At 50.0% G+C, this 17,500-nt stretch overlaps 1 protein-coding gene and 1 long non-coding RNA gene across 2 annotated transcripts in view; both read right to left on the bottom strand.

The window, feature by feature from the left end:
* Positions 1–17,500, bottom strand: part of LOC132991148 (uncharacterized) — a 119,908-nt gene that overhangs the window by 42,139 nt on the left and 60,269 nt on the right. The gene's annotated exons all lie outside the window — the stretch shown is intronic.
* si:ch211-171h4.5 (myelin-associated glycoprotein) overlaps positions 7,523–17,500 on the bottom strand; it is an 18,690-nt gene continuing 8,712 nt past the window's right edge. The window contains exons 7-12 of the mRNA XM_061059844.1: positions 11,889–12,043; positions 11,398–11,536; positions 10,912–11,011; positions 9,919–9,937; positions 8,658–8,729; positions 7,523–7,805 (exon numbers count right to left, since the gene is read on the bottom strand). Of these exons, the coding sequence (XP_060915827.1) occupies positions 7,692–7,805; positions 8,658–8,729; positions 9,919–9,937; positions 10,912–11,011; positions 11,398–11,536; positions 11,889–12,043 (599 nt within the window). The 3' untranslated portion in view covers positions 7,523–7,691. The remainder of the gene's footprint in view (positions 7,806–8,657; positions 8,730–9,918; positions 9,938–10,911; positions 11,012–11,397; positions 11,537–11,888; positions 12,044–17,500) is intronic.

Below are 17,500 nucleotides of genomic sequence, written 5' to 3'. Positions count from 1 at the left end.
ATAAAGGCAGACATTGTTTTTACAAAGCACCTGAAGAGTCCATTTCTGCAGATCGTCTTCTTGAAAAAAAAGAGGGATTAATAAAGTTGTTTGAATTGAATTGAACTCTTCCGTCCAGCAGCGTTCCTCCTCTCAGACGGATCATTCCTCCTCATCTTGACTGACAAACTTTTTGTTTTCACAGGAGGAATACACGAGACTCTGAGCAGAGCACAGAGTGAGACTGCTGTCAGATGGGGCCCCATTAGGGGGGTTTTCTGTCGTTGCAAAGACTTGCACATTTTGAGCTACTGCTGCGGTTATAAGTTAGAGAGCCTTTTGGGCCCCGATCAGGCGCCTGCCTCGTTTACAAGCAGCGCCTCGGCTTCTGTCAATAAATGGATTCTCCCTCAGAGGACAGAAGTCGAGTTAGACGGATTATAACCGAAGCTCGACGTGACGCTTCATGTGAACATACAGAGTCCTCAGAAACTCGTGTTCCTCTCAGAACATGAGCGGTCGCTCTCCGACTTCAGAGTGAACGCTCTCGTTTGTGACTCTCTAACTGACACGCACACGTTTAGGGAACACACACACATGGTCACATTCTGTCAGCGCTGTTTACAGGAGAGCAGCTGGGTCAATGCAAACATGTGTTGATGTAATCTTTGGAATCATTTCCAGATAATTCAAACGTAAAGGCTGAAAAAAACAACCTGAGAATTATTACACTGACAAGAAGAGCGTGATAAAAACAATGACATCATCACAACATCACAGTGCGTCAGTAACTACAAACCTCCTTCCTGCTCTCATGCTGAAGTACTCGCAGCAGAAATGAAAGCACTTGACCTCCCAGCTGCTTCAGCACTTAGAGTCTGTGGTCAAACTGGGCAGCGGCCAGGACTCGTGGTCATAAAAGCCGCCTGCATGAATAGAAAGTTACACCTCACTGCTTTAATAACACGTAACTCACTTCCCCTTTTCTCAAACATGTACTCCGCGGTTTTGCTTTTGTGGAATTTCACAAGTATGAAAGAAGGGATTTTTAAATCTAAAACATTTCCTGCTCTGACGGAGAAACAAAGAGGAAATGACGATTGGATCCTTGTTTTCTAGAAGTTGAGGTCATGTTTGTAAAATTCTGCAGAGCTGAGTATTTATGAGTGATGCATCTTCAGTTCCCTCCAGAGACGTTCATCTCTGAACGTGCTGCGTGAAGAGCGATCCGGTTTCAGTGATGCTGCTGGTTTGAACTTTTATTCACCAAAACGTGCACACACACACTCACACAATAAAAAAAAGAGATACAAACATGAGGGGAACTGTGGTACGATACAGTTTTACAAGCAGATTTAGACAAAAACAAACAAACAAAACAAAACAAAAGGAAAAGGGTCAGTAAACAAAATGAATGAATTAGAAAGAGGGACAAAATAAGTGAATGAGCAAACAGGACAAAGAAAAACATGGAGGACAGTAACAACATGATGTCAAATAAAACTGGTGGTTTAGGTTGTACACATGGTGACGATTTTTGGTGTTATTTGTTTTTGTTTTTCACTTTGTATGGGTGCTAACACGGCACAGCCAAATACAGACTGTTTGTAAATTATATTCAAATTGTTGTTCTGGTTTCCTCTCTCCTCCTCGTTTACTCGCCTGGTTCTGCTGTGGCATCAAAATGTTGGTGAGAATTGTGGAGTATATTTTGTTGAATTCTGTTGGTTTTTGAGTGCTGCTGCTGTTTGAAGGAGCCCAAGCTGCTGCTCATTGTCTGAGCGCCCCTGAATGCAGCATGGTCACAGCGCATCTCCGAAGTAACGGCAGTGAGAGAGACATGCCCAGACACGTTTGGATTCAACAAAAAGGACTCGTGTATTTTCTGACGGACTTTGATTATTACTGTGTGCATCCATGAGACAAGTGAGTTGATTATTGCTGGACATTAATGTCTTTTGTATTGTTCAATTTCTAAGTGCTAATTGTAGCTAATTGATAACAGTAGCATAGCTTGTTAAGGTGCAAAAGTTCATTGATTGCTAGATTAGTGTTTTCAACAGTCTGTATTCTGGAATGTTCTGTGTACACTGTCACTCTGATGGAGCTGCACTCTCACACTGATGGAGCTGCTCTCTCACACTGATGGAGCTGCACTCTCACACTGATGGAGCTGCACTCTGATGGAGCTGCACTCTCACACTGATGGAGCTGCTCTCTCACACTGATGGAGCTGCACTCTCACACTGATGGAGCTGCACTCTGATGGAGCTGCACTCTCACACTGATGGAGCTGCTCTCTCACACTGATGAAGCTGCACTCTCACACTGATGGAGCTGCACTCTCACACTGATGGAGCTGCACTCTCACACTGATGGAGCTGCTCTCTCACACTGATGGAGCTGCTCTCTCACACTGATGAAGCTGCACTCTCACACTGATGGAGCTGCACTCTCACACTGATGGAGCTGCACTCTCACACTGATGGAGCTGCTCTCTCACACTGATGGAGCTGCTCTCTCACACTGATGGAGCTGCACTCTCACACTGATGGAGCTGCTCTCTCTCACACTGATGAAGCTGTACTCTCACACTGATGGAGCTGCTCTCTCTCACACTGATGAAGCTGTACTCTCACTCTGATGAAGCTGCTCTCTCACACTGATGAAGCTGCACTCTCACACTGATGGAGCTGCTCTCTCACTCTAATGGAGCTGCACTCTCACTCTGACGGACCTGCTCTCTCACACTGATGGAGCTGCTCTCTCTCACTCTGATGGAGCTGTACTCTCACACTGATGGAGCTGCTCTCTCACACTGATGGAGCTGCACTCTCACACTGATGGAGCTGCACTCTCACACTGATGGAGCTGCACTCTCACACTGATGGAGCTGCTCTCTCACACTGATGGAGCTGCACTCTCACTCTGATGGAGCTGCTCTCTCACACTGATGGAGCTGCACTCTCACTCTGATGGAGCTGCTCTCTCACACTGATGGAGCTGCTCTCTCACTCTGATGGAGCTGCACTCTCACACTGATGGAGCTGCACTCTCACTCTGATGGAGCTGCTCTCTTACACTGATGGAGCTGCTCTCTCACTCTGATGGAGCTGCTCTCTGATGGAGCTGCTCTCTCACTCTGATGGAGCTGCTCTCTCACTCTGATGGAGCTGCTCTCTCACACTGATGGAGCTGCTCTCTCACTCTGATGGAGCTGCTCTCTGATGGAGCTGCTCTCTCACTCTGATGAAGCTGCTCTCTGATGGAGCTGCTCTCTCACACTGATGAAGCTGCTCTCTCAAACTGATGAAGCTGCTCTCTCACACTGATGGAGCTGCACTCTCACACTGATGAAGCTGCTCTCTCACTCTGATGGAGCTGCTCTCTCACACTGATGGAGCTGCACTCTCACACTGATGGAGCTGCTCTCTCACACTGATGGCGCTGTACTCTGATGGAGCTACACTGTCACTCTGATGGAGCTGCACTCTCACACTGATGGAGCTGCTATCTCACACTGATGGAGCTGCTCTCTCACACTGATGGAGCTGCACTCTGATGGAGCTGCACTGTCACTCTGATGGAGCTGCACTCTCACACTGATGGAGCTGCACTCTCACTCTGATGGAGCTGCACTCTCACACTGATGAAGCTGCTCTCTCACACTGATGAAGCTGCACTCTCACACTGATGGAGCTGCTCTCTCACACTGATGGAGCTGCACTCTCACACTGATGGAGCTGCTCTCTCTCACACTGATGAAGCTGTACTCTCACACTGATGGAGCTGCTCTCTCTCACACTGATGAAGCTGCACTCTCACACTGATGGAGCTGCTCTCTCACTCTAATGGAGCTGCACTCTCACTCTGACGGAGCTGCTCTCTCACACTGATGGAGCTGCTCTCTCTCACTCTGATGGAGCTGTACTCTCACACTGATGGAGCTGCACTCTCACTCTGATGGAGCTGCACTCTCACACTGATGAAGCTGCACTCTCACTCTGATGGAGCTGCACTCTCACACTGATGGAGCTGCTCTCTCTCACTCTGATGGAGCTGTACTCTCACTCTGATGGAGCTGCACTCTCACTCTGATGGAGCTGCACTCTCACACTGATGGAGCTGCTCTCTCACTCTGACGGAGCTGCTCTCTCACACTGATGGAGCTGCACTCTCACTCTGATGCAGCTGTACTCTCACTCTGATGGAGCTGCACTCTCACTCTGACGGAGCTGCTCTCTCACACTGATGGAGCTGCACTCTCACTCTGATGCAGCTGCACTCTGATGGAGCTGCTCTCTCACTCTAATGGAGCTACTCTCTCACTCTGATGGAGCAGCACTCTCACTCTGATGGAGCTGCACTCTGATGGAGCTACTCTCACTCTGACGGAGCTGCACTCTCACTCTGATGAAGCTGCGCTCTCACTCTCATGGAGCTGCGCTCTGATGGAGCTGCTCTCTCACACTGACGGAGCTGCACTCTCACTCTGATGGAGCTGCTCTCTCACACTGACGGAGCTGCACTCTCACTCTGACGGAGCTGCGCTCTCACACTGACGGAGCTGCTCTCTCACACTGATGGAGCTGTACTCTGATGGAGCTGCACTGTCACTCTGATGGAGCTGCACTCTCACACTGATGGAGCTGCTCTCTCACACTGATGGAGCTGCACTCTCACACTGATGGAGCTGCACTCTGATGGAGCTGCACTGTCACTCTGATGGAGCTGCACTCTCACACTGATGGAGCTGCACTCTCACTCTGATGGAGCTGCACTCTCACACTGATGGAGCTGCTCTCTCACACTGATGGAGCTGCACTCTCACACTAATGGAGCTGCACTCTCACTCTGATGGAGCTGCTCTCTCACACTGATGGAGATGCACTCTCACTCTGATGCAGCTGCACTCTGATGGAGCTGCTCTCTCACTCTGATGGAGCTGCTCTCTCACTCTGATGGAGCTGCACTCTCACACTGATGGAGCTGCTCTCTCACTCTGACGGAGCTGCGCTCTCACACTGACGGAGCTGCTCTCTCACTCTGATGGAGCTGCTCTCTCACTCTGACGGAGCTGCGCTCTCACACTGACGGAGCTGCTCTCTCACTCTGATGGAGCTGCACTCTCACACTGATGGAGTTGCGCTCTCACACTGATGGAGCTGCACTCTCACTCTGACGGAGCTGCACTCTGATGGAGCTGCGCTCTCACTCTGACGGAGTTGCGCTCTCACACTGATGGACCTGCGCTCTCACTCTGACCGAGCTGCACTCTGATGGATCTGCGCTCTCACTCTGACGGAGTTGCACTCTCACACTGATGGAGCTGCACTCTGATGGAGCTGCGCTCTCACTCTGACGGAGCTGCACTCTGATGGAGCTGCACTCTGATGGAGCTGCGCTGTCACTCTGATGGAGCTGCACTCTCACACTGATGGAGCTGCACTCTGATGGAGCTGCGCTCTCACTCTGATGGAGCTGCACTCTCACTCTGATGGAGCTGCACTCTCACACTGATGGAGCTGCACTCTGATGGAGCTGCGCTCTCACTCTGATGGAGCTGCACTCTCACTCTGATGGAGCTGCACTCTCACTCTGATGAAGCTGCACTCTCACTCTGATGGAGCTGCACTCTAACTCTGATGGAGCTGCACTCTCACTCTGATGGAGCTGTTCAAAAACCTGTGTTTCAAACCTTTTGTCTACATACGATCAGTTCTGGTGCCACACTAGAGGCTTCATTAACAAACGTTTGGTGTCTTATACTCAGTCAGTGATTTAGCCGCAGAGCTAGCTGCTGTATTTGACAGGTTCAGGACTGGCTCTAATAATCCAGGTCACATAAATGTTCCCACTAAGACTTCTGCTGAAGCAATCAGGTGTTATTGTTTGGATGGAAATTTTTGGGTAACGTCAGAGAGTGAGCCGGTCCAATAAGTCACGTCCTTACGCACTCAGCAACAACAACTAACGTCTTCCTTCTCTGAGCATCATGATGTTACTCACTTCATCAGCAGTGGTTTGGCTCTGAGTCTGAGACGTGACGCTGCAGTTTGCCAAATTTCCAAGAAGCTACTAGTTTCCTGCTTTCTTATGAAGTGGAATCTGATAGTTCCACCCACCAGGATACAAAATAGTTGATACATGCAAATCGTGTCCTGGAACTCTTCAATGCATTATCTCTTCAAGCCCATCCCCCTCTCTTTTTTTTGAATGCATTGTGTTCCTGTCATCAGAGCGTCTTTCTCTGGCATCAAACGGCTGAACTTTGAGCGAGTGAAAGCGATGCGTGGAAATAGAGGGAAGCACGTCATAACGGCTGCAGTGCTGACTCGTCCGGCCTCCTTTTGTCATCAAACATCCCCATATGCGGTAATGGAGCGGGGGGGGGGGGGGGGGGGGGGGGTTGTCCTCAATTGTGGTTTTAACAGGCTCTCTAATCATTTCCCCAACCGCCCACGCTCCGGATATCTTCTGCTTTTGATCCTTTTTCAGTCTCTCTCTCTTTTTTTTCTGACCTCTGAATGGAGGAATGTGAGGAATGCAGCGGTGAAAGGGCAAGCGGGGGAGGCAGCATGCAAATGACTGACAGGCGGACGCAGGTTCCTTTTTGCTCAGACTGAAAGTATGTAAAAGCAGCTCAAGTAACGGACCGGACAGAGCATGCTCAGAAAAAAGAACAAGAAGCAGAGATGGTGCAAGCCAGTGCCTGCACCAACGCTTTCCACAAAAGCATGAAAAGACACGTTTTGGCATTCCCCCCCAACACTCAGCGACTATTTTTAGGGATCAAACACTTTCTAGCACACGGACAATAAAAGCGCCGCCAATTTAAACCATCACATTAGCGAGGAATTCAGCGTGACAGCCAGACAACAACTCACATCTCCCCAAAGACGCTCAGTGAAGCGTGAACTCAAAGTAAGCGGCATGAGTCCACTGGAATTCTTCAGGACGTGGGAGTTTTTGTAGCTCCTGTCTGAGACCCCGACATGACGCTGATCTCACCCCGGTTTCTGCACCAGCCGCTTGATTTCATCACACATGGACAGTTATGTTCTGCAGCTGTGCAGACACCAGTGTGTTATGTTTCCACGCCCGTCTGACTGCTTCACAAGTTACAGATTTGTCTCGTCTGTAATCTCTTTTTCTTTAGAGTAGAAAAGTTGTGAGTGATCACACATGCACTTTAATGGTGTCTGCACGCTCGCCAGGAGAGGTCGCCGCATTGGCTGCCATCCTAAAGCTCTTAGTGTGGAGTGGGAGGGGCTTATTAACCCTCCTAACAGCGTGTCTGCACTGATGCTGACTTCCTGACAATAGATAGATAGACAGATAGATACATAGAGAGATACTTTATTGATCCCGAGGGAAATTCAAAGCATCCAGTAGCAGGTTACAAAGACGTACATGACATGAAACATTTGTTACAAATTAACCACAAAACCGACGCCCCCCCCCCATACATATATATTAACACGAAAAAAAAAAAGATTTAAAAAATAGATGAATCGAAATTTTTTAGCAAGGTTCAAAAATAAGAAAATTATCAAAAAACAGACATTAGATAACAGTCAAAATGCAGCTTTGTTAGCGTGACGGTCTCATTCACAGATCAGAGAAATAAAGACCGCAGACTTTAAATGTTTAAACACAGAGCTGCAGGAATATTCACATTCAAAGCTTCTTCATATTCCCTTCTTGAATCTCTAATGCAGTCCTTTCGATCCGCTCGGGCTGACGCCGACTTTAGAAATCTGCAGCTCCTGCAGGTTCTGGTAGTTGGAGAGATCTGGAGAGAGCTTCTCTTTGGGCTGCCGAGACTCGACGAGATAAAAAAGAAACGAGAAGAAGAAATCAAACAGAAAACACAAAGTCAGTACGGAGGGAACACAGAGAGGGAATCTTTACTCCGTTTTCATCTCTGCAACTACTTCTTCTTTTTGTCAGCTCCTTTTACCCGTACCCAGGGGTGGAGCAGCGATTTTAAAAGTGTGGGTGTTCTAATGTTAGTATATAACCACCCTCTAACAAATCACCACATTCTGGTTCATTTAATGTCCAATAACTGATGTTAGCTGACACATCACACAACAAGACAAAGTTACAAAAGATAATTAGACTCTAACTTTATGAACATCCATTGTGAGTAACCCAGTTAGCTCTAAAAACCAGATTCAAAACTGCTCTTTGTGATGCTTTTATTTTGCTTTTCTTATTGCCTCATGCCTCAGTCTCTTTATTTACGGTCTTCAAATATAATGTGCTTTTATTTTGAAAAACTGCAAAGGGGATTCCGCTTTGTCGTAAAGTTACGGGAGTAAATAAACACAGCTAAAAGAACAAGAGGAGAAAATGTTACACGTTGTTTTGTGAGGTGGATTTATCTTAAAAACATGTTTGGGTGACTAACTCTCTTTCTGAAGGATGCTACATGTAGCATGTATCCATTTGTTAGCTCTGAGCTCTGACTCAGCCTGTGATGAGTGACAGGAGGATTAAATGAACGTAACTTTACCGTGCTGCAACTGTAACCAAACAGCTACGATTGGCTTAATTGTCACTTAATAAATCTTACGAAAATACGTTTCAGTGAAAGTGTGGGTGTTGAGACGCGCCTGCCCGTACCCACAGAGAGTAACGTCTATGGTTCAGGAGATTCAGTCTGCAGGTACCTGGAGTTGGTCGTAGTCAGCGGGGAGACTCCTCAGATCTGCGTACGTGTTTTCTCCCTGCAGCTCGACCTGCTGATAAAGATTCAACAAAGAACGACATTCAAATGAACGTGAAGAGCGACACCTCACTTTCAAACTGAGTCGAAACTCGAATTTTAAATCAAGACCACCACTGGGACAGAAGGAAAACGCCTCTTTCATAGGGTTAGGGATTTTTATCCTCCGGTTACGGACGCAACCTTCCCGCTGTAACGGTCAAAGTGAGGGACACGCCCCCTAAACACAAGATGAAGATTTCTCAGAGACATTTATGGTCTTGGTCTTGGACTCGGTCTCGCCCTGCTTTGGTCTCGGTCTTGATCTTGTCTGGGTCTCGGAGCGCTCTGGTCTCGGTCAGTGTGATCTGGACTACAACACACGCTCAGTTCTCATAAACGTCTCTGTCCAAATGAAAACGTTTAAAACGCGCTGTAACATTTTCTCGCCATTCCTCTGCCACCAATGACCATTTCGCTTTCAAAGTTGTCCCATCAACCCCGGAGTCTGACCGAGTCTGGCGGAGGAGTTTGTGTGGTCAGAGTGCAGCAGCAGCGACCTCCGTATGTACAGAGGCACGAGTCCCGCGGTTCAAATCCGACCTGTGACTCCTCCCACCGTAGCATGTGCGTGCTACGCTCCGTTAGCGGCACGTTTTTTCTCCGTGTGGATCATTCTGACGCCTGCTTGCAGCGAACTGCGTCGTAAGTAGACGGCGCAGAGCGTAGTGGCGGTGGTACTGCGCTCTGGAGACGGTCCGTGGCGCTCGCTCGGGAAACGAATTCACTGACTAGAGTAGGAGTGAACCCAAAGTGCTCGACGCTGACCGACCAGGAGTCACACGGGTAAGAGGTCGTTCTGCCCAGTCAGTCATCAGGCACTCAGGTTTTAATGACGGCGGCAGAGTTTGGCGTGCACGCTCTGACGTCATTCAGGGAGCGATGGTGAAATATATCATCATATCTGAGCGAGCAGCCAAACGAAGAGAACGTCTTTATCAGTGATTTACTGTGAAGGGGAAGAACTTATTGATTAGTCATCACAACTTCCTGCTTCAGTCAAACAGCGAGGGCGAGGAAGTGGATGAGACGAGACTGTGACTACACGCTGACGGGCCGAGGGCGTCAGATCGTCTTATCAGATCGATGGAGCGTTTTATCTACAGCCTCGTCTCGTCTCCGGCTGTCAGTCAGAGTCTGTGGGAAGAGAAAAAATGTCCGCTTACCTTCAGCCTCCTGGAAAGACTGCGAGGAGAAAAACAAGAAGTTGTGGTTTTAACAACAGCCCACAGATATACAGGAGGGGAGAATCATTTACATAATTCTTTGTACAATACATTTCAAAAGAAACTCATATGAGCGAGTTTCTATTCAACAACTTGAGCTCTATAAACAATCCTTCTTCCTGAGTGGAGCGTTGGAGAAAAGAAGCAAACACATTTCTGTTTGGACTGTTCAAGGTCGAAACACTGAGCGCTCAGAGCGAAGGTCATGGTCCACACATGGCCTGCTCCATCCTTTAAAGGGTTAAGATGCAGCAATGGAGAATATTTTATAAGCTTGTGATATCATTGGACTCTTAATAAAACCTGAATAATTAAAATTAATTAATCTGAAAGAGAAGCTTCGGAGAAATCCAAATTATTTAGATACTAAAATAGTTTCAAAGTTACATTAAATGTAGCAGTATGTAACTCTGACTCCTAGTGTTTAAAATGGGTACTGCAGTCTGAATTCTAAACATCATAGAGAGCTGTCCCCCCCCCTCCTCTCTAGAGTCGATGCTCTCACAGGTCACCATGTGGTGGACTCTGAAGCTTCAGTGTTTATCCAGCTCTGCATGGGTCTGTAAACCTTTCTGTGTTCTAACCTCTCTCCATTTTTCAAAAGCATCTCCAGTATTGATCCTAGTTTGAGCACGTTTCTGCTCGTGGAGCTTATTAGAAACATGCAGAGGCTTTTTAGGTCGGGTACAATCACTTCTATCTGAACCACTTCTCTTGCCCGCTTCCATCGCTGCAACACCTGTTGACCTGATAACTGCTCTCATATCTGACAAACCGAGGGGCGTCCTGATTGGTTGCTGTGACAGCTCAGGGCATTTAACCATCCTGTCCCTCAGCTTCTTCCAAAGCTACAGTATGAACTCTCTGAAATCTAAACGTCATGATATGAAAGCTAGAAACTGCAGATACGACGTGTCAGCCTTCTTTCGTTACCTTTGATACTGGTAAACACCGAGAGCGACAGTCAGGACGAAGAGGACCAGCACCACGCCGCTGATAAGGTTAGGAATCAGCAGAGGACCAACATCGATGCCTGAAACACAACAAACAAAGAAACAAAGAAACAAAGTGACTGATATCTGACACCTCCAGTGTACGTTTCTTTTTCAGTTCAGTTCTTTAGAGACTCCTGAGTATATCTTTATGATTTCACTCAGACTTCAGATATCTGACCAGCTGCTCTGTGCTTCCATCAAACTTTCCCTTGTTTACATCCTGATGTTTTGCTCGTGTCAGCAGCGATGACTCATCGTCCAGTCGATTCAGTCTTAACGGCTCAGATGTTAAATCTGCTGAATCATCATTCTGGATGATTAGTCATGACCTGCAGCTCCTCCTCAGAGCAGAGCTCAGCACGATGGCGCACCGCCGTGTCGTCAGTAATGAAATGATTCATGTGTGTACGGAGTCCAGGTTTACCTGTGTAGGTGTTCACCTGCAGAGACACAGGTGTGGACCTCTGAGAGCCCCCCTGGGTCTGAGCCTCACACAGGTACAGCCCGCTGTCATTGTGTCTGACCTGAAGGAACAGCGTTTGTCCTTCTGCTGTCTTCGTCAGCTGTGAGGAGGACAGGTGAGACAGGTGAGACGGGTGAGACAGGTGAGACGGGTGAGACAGGTGAGACGGGTGAGACGGGTGAGACAGGTGAGACAGGTGAGACAGGTGAGACGTGTGAGACGGGTGAGACAGGTGAGACAGGTGAGATGTGTGAGACGGGTGAGACAGGTGAGACGGGTGAGACAGGTGAGACAGGTGAGACATGTGAGACGACTGAGACGGGTGAGACGGGTGGGACGGGTGGGACGGGTGAGATGGGTGAGACAGGTGAGACGGCTGAGACAGGTGAGACAGGTGAGACAGGTGAATCATCGACCTCGTCCCAGACTCTTGATGTAAACAGGTGAGCTACCTGTCCACTGAGGACTCTGTACCAGGTGAAGAGGCTCACAGGAGGGTTAGCATCACTGGAACATATGAGAGTCACAGAGCTGCCCTCAGAGACAGAACCAGAACCAGGACCAGGACCAGGTGTGGCGAGGGACGCCACTGTTGATCTGGGAGAATCTGACACAAAGACAGCGACCTCTGGTGGTTAAAACATTTTCTTCTTTTTTTTAACGTTTTGTACTCTGAGTAACAGCCAGCAGATGAGTTACCCCCCCCCCCCCCCCCCCCCAAGAGGACCTGAATCTGCTTGGGACAAAACTTTGAAGAAGAAGAAGATCTTCTTAATCGATCCCACGAGGGGACACACACACACACACACACAAACAGGATCCTGTGGACATGGACTGATGCAGAGATGACAGAGTGAGGGGGTGGGGGGGGGGGGGGGGGGGGGGGGCAGCAGATGACAGAGCGCCTGCAAAGTTGATTTTTTTTCACTTTTCTGCACGGTGCAGTAGCAGAGAAGAGCGCCTGGCTGTTTTTTTGGGCCACGGTTCTCTAGTCTCTCTGTGATCAGGTTCCAGAGCCGCATCAGGACTTCACCCTCCGGTTCACATCCCAGGTCCCTGCAGACTCAGAGCCGCCCCCCCTGCACTCTGTGTGTTCATGTTGGAGAGAAGGAAAGCTCACATGGGAGATATTTTTGTAGCTCCTCTCACTGCCAGAAGGGGGCGCTAAGAGCTCTGCAGTGCAGGCTGAAGAAGAGCTTTAAACGTTCAGCAGTAACATTAAACCTGCACTTCCTGCTTCAACCTCTAGGTGGTGTTAAATCATCTCTCTAAGAGTTCACTCCACGCTGCCCGCAGAAACATGACAAAGAGTTTAGTCTGTGTGTGGTCACACTCGACTCTCAAGTGTTTCGGTTCACATCGAGTTCAGACGCTTCGAGCTCTTCACACTGACAGCTTCCTTCAGACGCTTCGAGCTCTTCACACTGACAGCTTCCTTCAGACGCTTCGAACTCTTCACACTGACAGCTTCCTTCAGACGCGTCGAGCTCTTCACACTGACAGCTTCCTTCAGACGCTTCGAGCTCTTCACACTCTGACAGCTTCCTTCAGACGCTTCGAGCTCTTCACACTGACAGCTTCCTTCAGACGCTTCGAACTCTTCACACTGACAGCTTCCTTCAGACGCTTCGAGCTCTTCACACTCTGACAGCTTCCTTCAGACGCGTCGAGCTCTTCACTCTGACAGCTTGCTTCAGACGCGTCGAGCTCTTCACACTCTGACAGCTTCCTTCAGACGCTTCGAGCTCTTCACACTCCGACAGCTTCCTTCAGACACGTCGAGCTCTTCACACTCTGACAGCTTCCTTCAGACGCTTCGAGCTCTTCACACTCTGACAGCTTCCTTCAGACGCGTCGAGCTCTTCACACTGACAGCTTCCTTCAGACGCTTCGAACTCTTCACACTGACAGCTTCCTTCAGACGCTTCGAGCTCTTCACACTCTGACAGCTTCCTTCAGACGCGTCGAGCTCTTCACTCTGACAGCTTGCTTCAGAAGCGTCGAGCTCTTCACACTCTGACAGCTTCCTTCAGACGCTTCGAGCTCTTGAAACTCCGACAGCTTCCTTCAGACACGTCAAGCTCTTCACACTCTGACAGCTTCCTTCAGACGCTTCGAGCTCTTCACACTCTGACAGCTTCCTTCAGACGCGTCGAGCTCTTCACACTGACAGCTTCCTTCAGACGCGTCGAGCTCTTCACACTCCGACAGCTTCCTTCAGACGCGTCGAGCTCTTCACGCTCTGACAGCTTCCTTCAGACGCGTCGAGCTCTTCACGCTCTGACAGCTTCCTTCAGACACGTCGAGCTCTTCACGCTCTGACAGCTTCCTTCAGACGTGTCGAGCTCTTCACACTGACAGCTTCCTTCAGACACGTCGAGCTCTTCACGCTCTGACAGCTTCCTTCAGACGTGTCGAGCTCTTCACACTGACAGCTTCCTTCAGACACGTCGAGCTCTTCACACTCTGACAGCTTCCTTCAGACGCGTCAAGCTCTTCACACTCTGACAGCTTCCTTCAGACACGTCGAGCTCTTCACGCTCTGACAGCTTCCTTCAGACGTGTCGAGCTCTTCACACTGACAGCTTGCTTCAGACGCTTCGAGCTCTTCACACTGACAGCTTGCTTCAGACGCTTCAAGCTCTTCACACCGACAGCTTCCTTCAGACACGTCGAGCTCTTCACGCTCCGACAGCTTCCTTCAGACGTGTCAAGCTCTTCACTCCGACAGCTTCCTTCAGACGCTTCGAGCTCTTCACACTCTCACAGCTTCCTTCAGACGCTTCGAGCTCTTCACACTGACAGCTTCCTTCAGACGCGTCGAGCTCTTCACACTCTGACAGCTTCCTTCAGACACGTCGAGCTCTTCACGCTCTGACAGCTTCCTTCAGACGCTTCGAGCTCTTCACTCTGACAGCTTCCTTCAGACACGTCGAGCTCTTCACGCTCTGACAGCTTCCTTCAGACGCGTCGAGCTCTTCACACTCTGACAGCTTCCTTCAGACGCGTCGAGCTCTTCACACTGACAGCTTCCTTCAGACACGTCGAGCTCTTCACACCGACAGCTTCCTTCAGACACGTCGAGCTCTTCACACCGACAGCTTCCTTCAGACACGTCGAGCTCTTCACGCTCTGACAGCTTCCTTCAGACACGTCGAGCTCTTCACACTGACAGCTTCCTTCAGACGCGTCGAGCTCTTCACGCTCCGACAGCTTCCTTCAGACGCGTCGAGCTCTTCACGCTCTGACAGCTTCCTTCAGACGCGTCGAGCTCTTCACTCTGACAGCTTCCTTCAGACACGTCGAGCTCTTCACACTCCGACAGCTTCCTTCAGACGCGTCGAGCTCTTCACTCTGACAGCTTCCTTCAGACGCGTCGAGCTCTTCACTCTGACAGCTTCATTCAGACGCGTCGAGCTCTTCACTCTGACAGCTTTCTTCAGACGCGTCGAGCTCTTCACGCTCCGACAGCTTCCTTCAGACGCGTCGAGCTCTTCACACTCTGACAGCTTCCTTCAGACGCGTCGAGCTCTTCACACACTGACAGCTTCCTTCAGACGCTTCAAGCTCTTCACACCGACAGCTTCCTTCAGACGCTTCGAGCTCTTCACACTCTGACAGCTTCCTTCAGACACGTCGAGCTCTTCACACTGACAGCTTCCTTCAGACGCTTCGAGCTCTTCACACTCTGACAGCTTCCTTCAGACGCTTCGAGCTCTTCACACTCTGACAGCTTCCTTCAGACACGTCGAGCTCTTCACACTGACAGCTTCCTTCAGACGCTTCAAGCTCTTCACACTGACAGCTTCCTTCAGACGCTTCGAGCTCTTCACACACTGACAGCTTCCTTCAGACACGTCGAGCTCTTCACACTGACAGCTTCCTTCAGACGCGTCAAGCTCTTCACACTCTGACAGCTTCCTTCAGACGCGTCGAGCTCTTCACACTGACAGCTTCCTTCAGACGCTTCGAGCTCTTCACACTCTGACAGCTTCCTTCAGACGCGTCAAGCTCTTCACACTCTGACAGCTTCCTTCAGACGCGTCGAGCTCTTCACACTGACAGCTTCCTTCAGACGCTTCGAGCTCTTCACACTCCGACAGCTTCCTTCAGACGCTTCGAGCTCTTCACACTCTGACAGCTTCCTTCAGACGCGTCGAGCTCTTCACTCTGACAGCTTCCTTCAGACACGTCAAGCTCTTCACTCTGACAGCTTCCTTCAGACGCGTCGAGCTCTTCACACTCTGACAGCTTCCTTCAGACACGTCGAGCTCTTCACACTGACAGCTTCCTTCAGACGCGTCGAGCTCTTCACACTCTGACAGCTTCCTTCAGACACGTCGAGCTCTTCACGCTCTGACAGCTTCCTTCAGACGCTTCGAGCTCTTCACTCTGACAGCTTCCTTCAGACACGTCGAGCTCTTCACGCTCTGACAGCTTCCTTCAGACGCTTCGAGCTCTTCACACTCTGACAGCTTCCTTCAGACGCGTCGAGCTCTTCACACTGACAGCTTCCTTCAGACACGTCGAGCTCTTCACACCGACAGCTTCCTTCAGACACGTCGAGCTCTTCACACCGACAGCTTCCTTCAGACACGTCGAGCTCTTCACGCTCTGACAGCTTCCTTCAGACACGTCGAGCTCTTCACACTGACAGCTTCCTTCAGACGCGTCGAGCTCTTCACGCTCCGACAGCTTCCTTCAGACGCGTCGAGCTCTTCACGCTCTGACAGCTTCCTTCAGACGCGTCGAGCTCTTCACTCTGACAGCTTCCTTCAGACACGTCGAGCTCTTCACACTCCGACAGCTTCCTTCAGACGCGTCGAGCTCTTCACTCTGACAGCTTCCTTCAGACGCGTCGAGCTCTTCACTCTGACAGCTTCATTCAGACGCGTCGAGCTCTTCACTCTGACAGCTTTCTTCAGACGCGTCGAGCTCTTCACGCTCCGACAGCTTCCTTCAGACACGTCGAGCTCTTCACGCTCTGACAGCTTCCTTCAGACGTGTCGAGCTCTTCACACTGACAGCTTCCTTCAGACACGTCGAGCTCTTCACACTCTGACAGCTTCCTTCAGACGCGTCAAGCTCTTCACACTCTGACAGCTTCCTTCAGACACGTCGAGCTCTTCACGCTCTGACAGCTTCCTTCAGACGTGTCGAGCTCTTCACACTGACAGCTTGCTTCAGACGCTTCGAGCTCTTCACACTGACAGCTTGCTTCAGACGCTTCAAGCTCTTCACACCGACAGCTTCCTTCAGACACGTCGAGCTCTTCACGCTCCGACAGCTTCCTTCAGACGTGTCAAGCTCTTCACTCCGACAGCTTCCTTCAGACGCTTCGAGCTCTTCACACTCTCACAGCTTCCTTCAGACGCTTCGAGCTCTTCACACTGACAGCTTCCTTCAGACGCGTCGAGCTCTTCACACTCTGACAGCTTCCTTCAGACACGTCGAGCTCTTCACGCTCTGACAGCTTCCTTCAGACGCTTCGAGCTCTTCACTCTGACAGCTTCCTTCAGACACGTCGAGCTCTTCACGCTCTGACAGCTTCCTTCAGACGCGTCGAGCTCTTCACACTCTGACAGCTTCCTTCAGACGCGTCGAGCTCTTCACACTGACAGCTTCCTTCAGACACGTCGAGCTCTTCACACCGACAGCTTCCTTCAGACACGTCGAGCTCTTCACACCGACAGCTTCCTTCAGACACGTCGAGCTCTTCACGCTCTGACAGCTTCCTTCAGACACGTCGAGCTCTTCACACTGACAGCTTCCTTCAGACGCGTCGAGCTCTTCACGCTCCGACAGCTTCCTTCAGACGCGTCGAGCTCTTCACGCTCTGACAGCTTCCTTCAGACGCGTCGAGCTCTTCACTCTGACAGCTTCCTTCAGACACGTCGAGCTCTTCACACTCCGACAGCTTCCTTCAGACGCGTCGAGCTCTTCACTCTGACAGCTTCCTTCAGACGCGTCGAGCTCTTCACTCTGACAGCTTCATTCAGACGCGTCGAGCTCTTCACTCTGACAGCTTTCTTCAGACGCGTCGAGCTCTTCACGCTCCGACAGC

This window comes from Labrus mixtus, chromosome 16 (assembly GCF_963584025.1).
Source record: "Labrus mixtus chromosome 16, fLabMix1.1, whole genome shotgun sequence".
In the NCBI taxonomy this organism is placed as follows: domain Eukaryota; kingdom Metazoa; phylum Chordata; class Actinopteri; order Labriformes; family Labridae; genus Labrus; species Labrus mixtus.
Note: the sequence above shows the minus strand (reverse complement) of the source record. Positions and strands in the feature narration are given on the sequence as shown.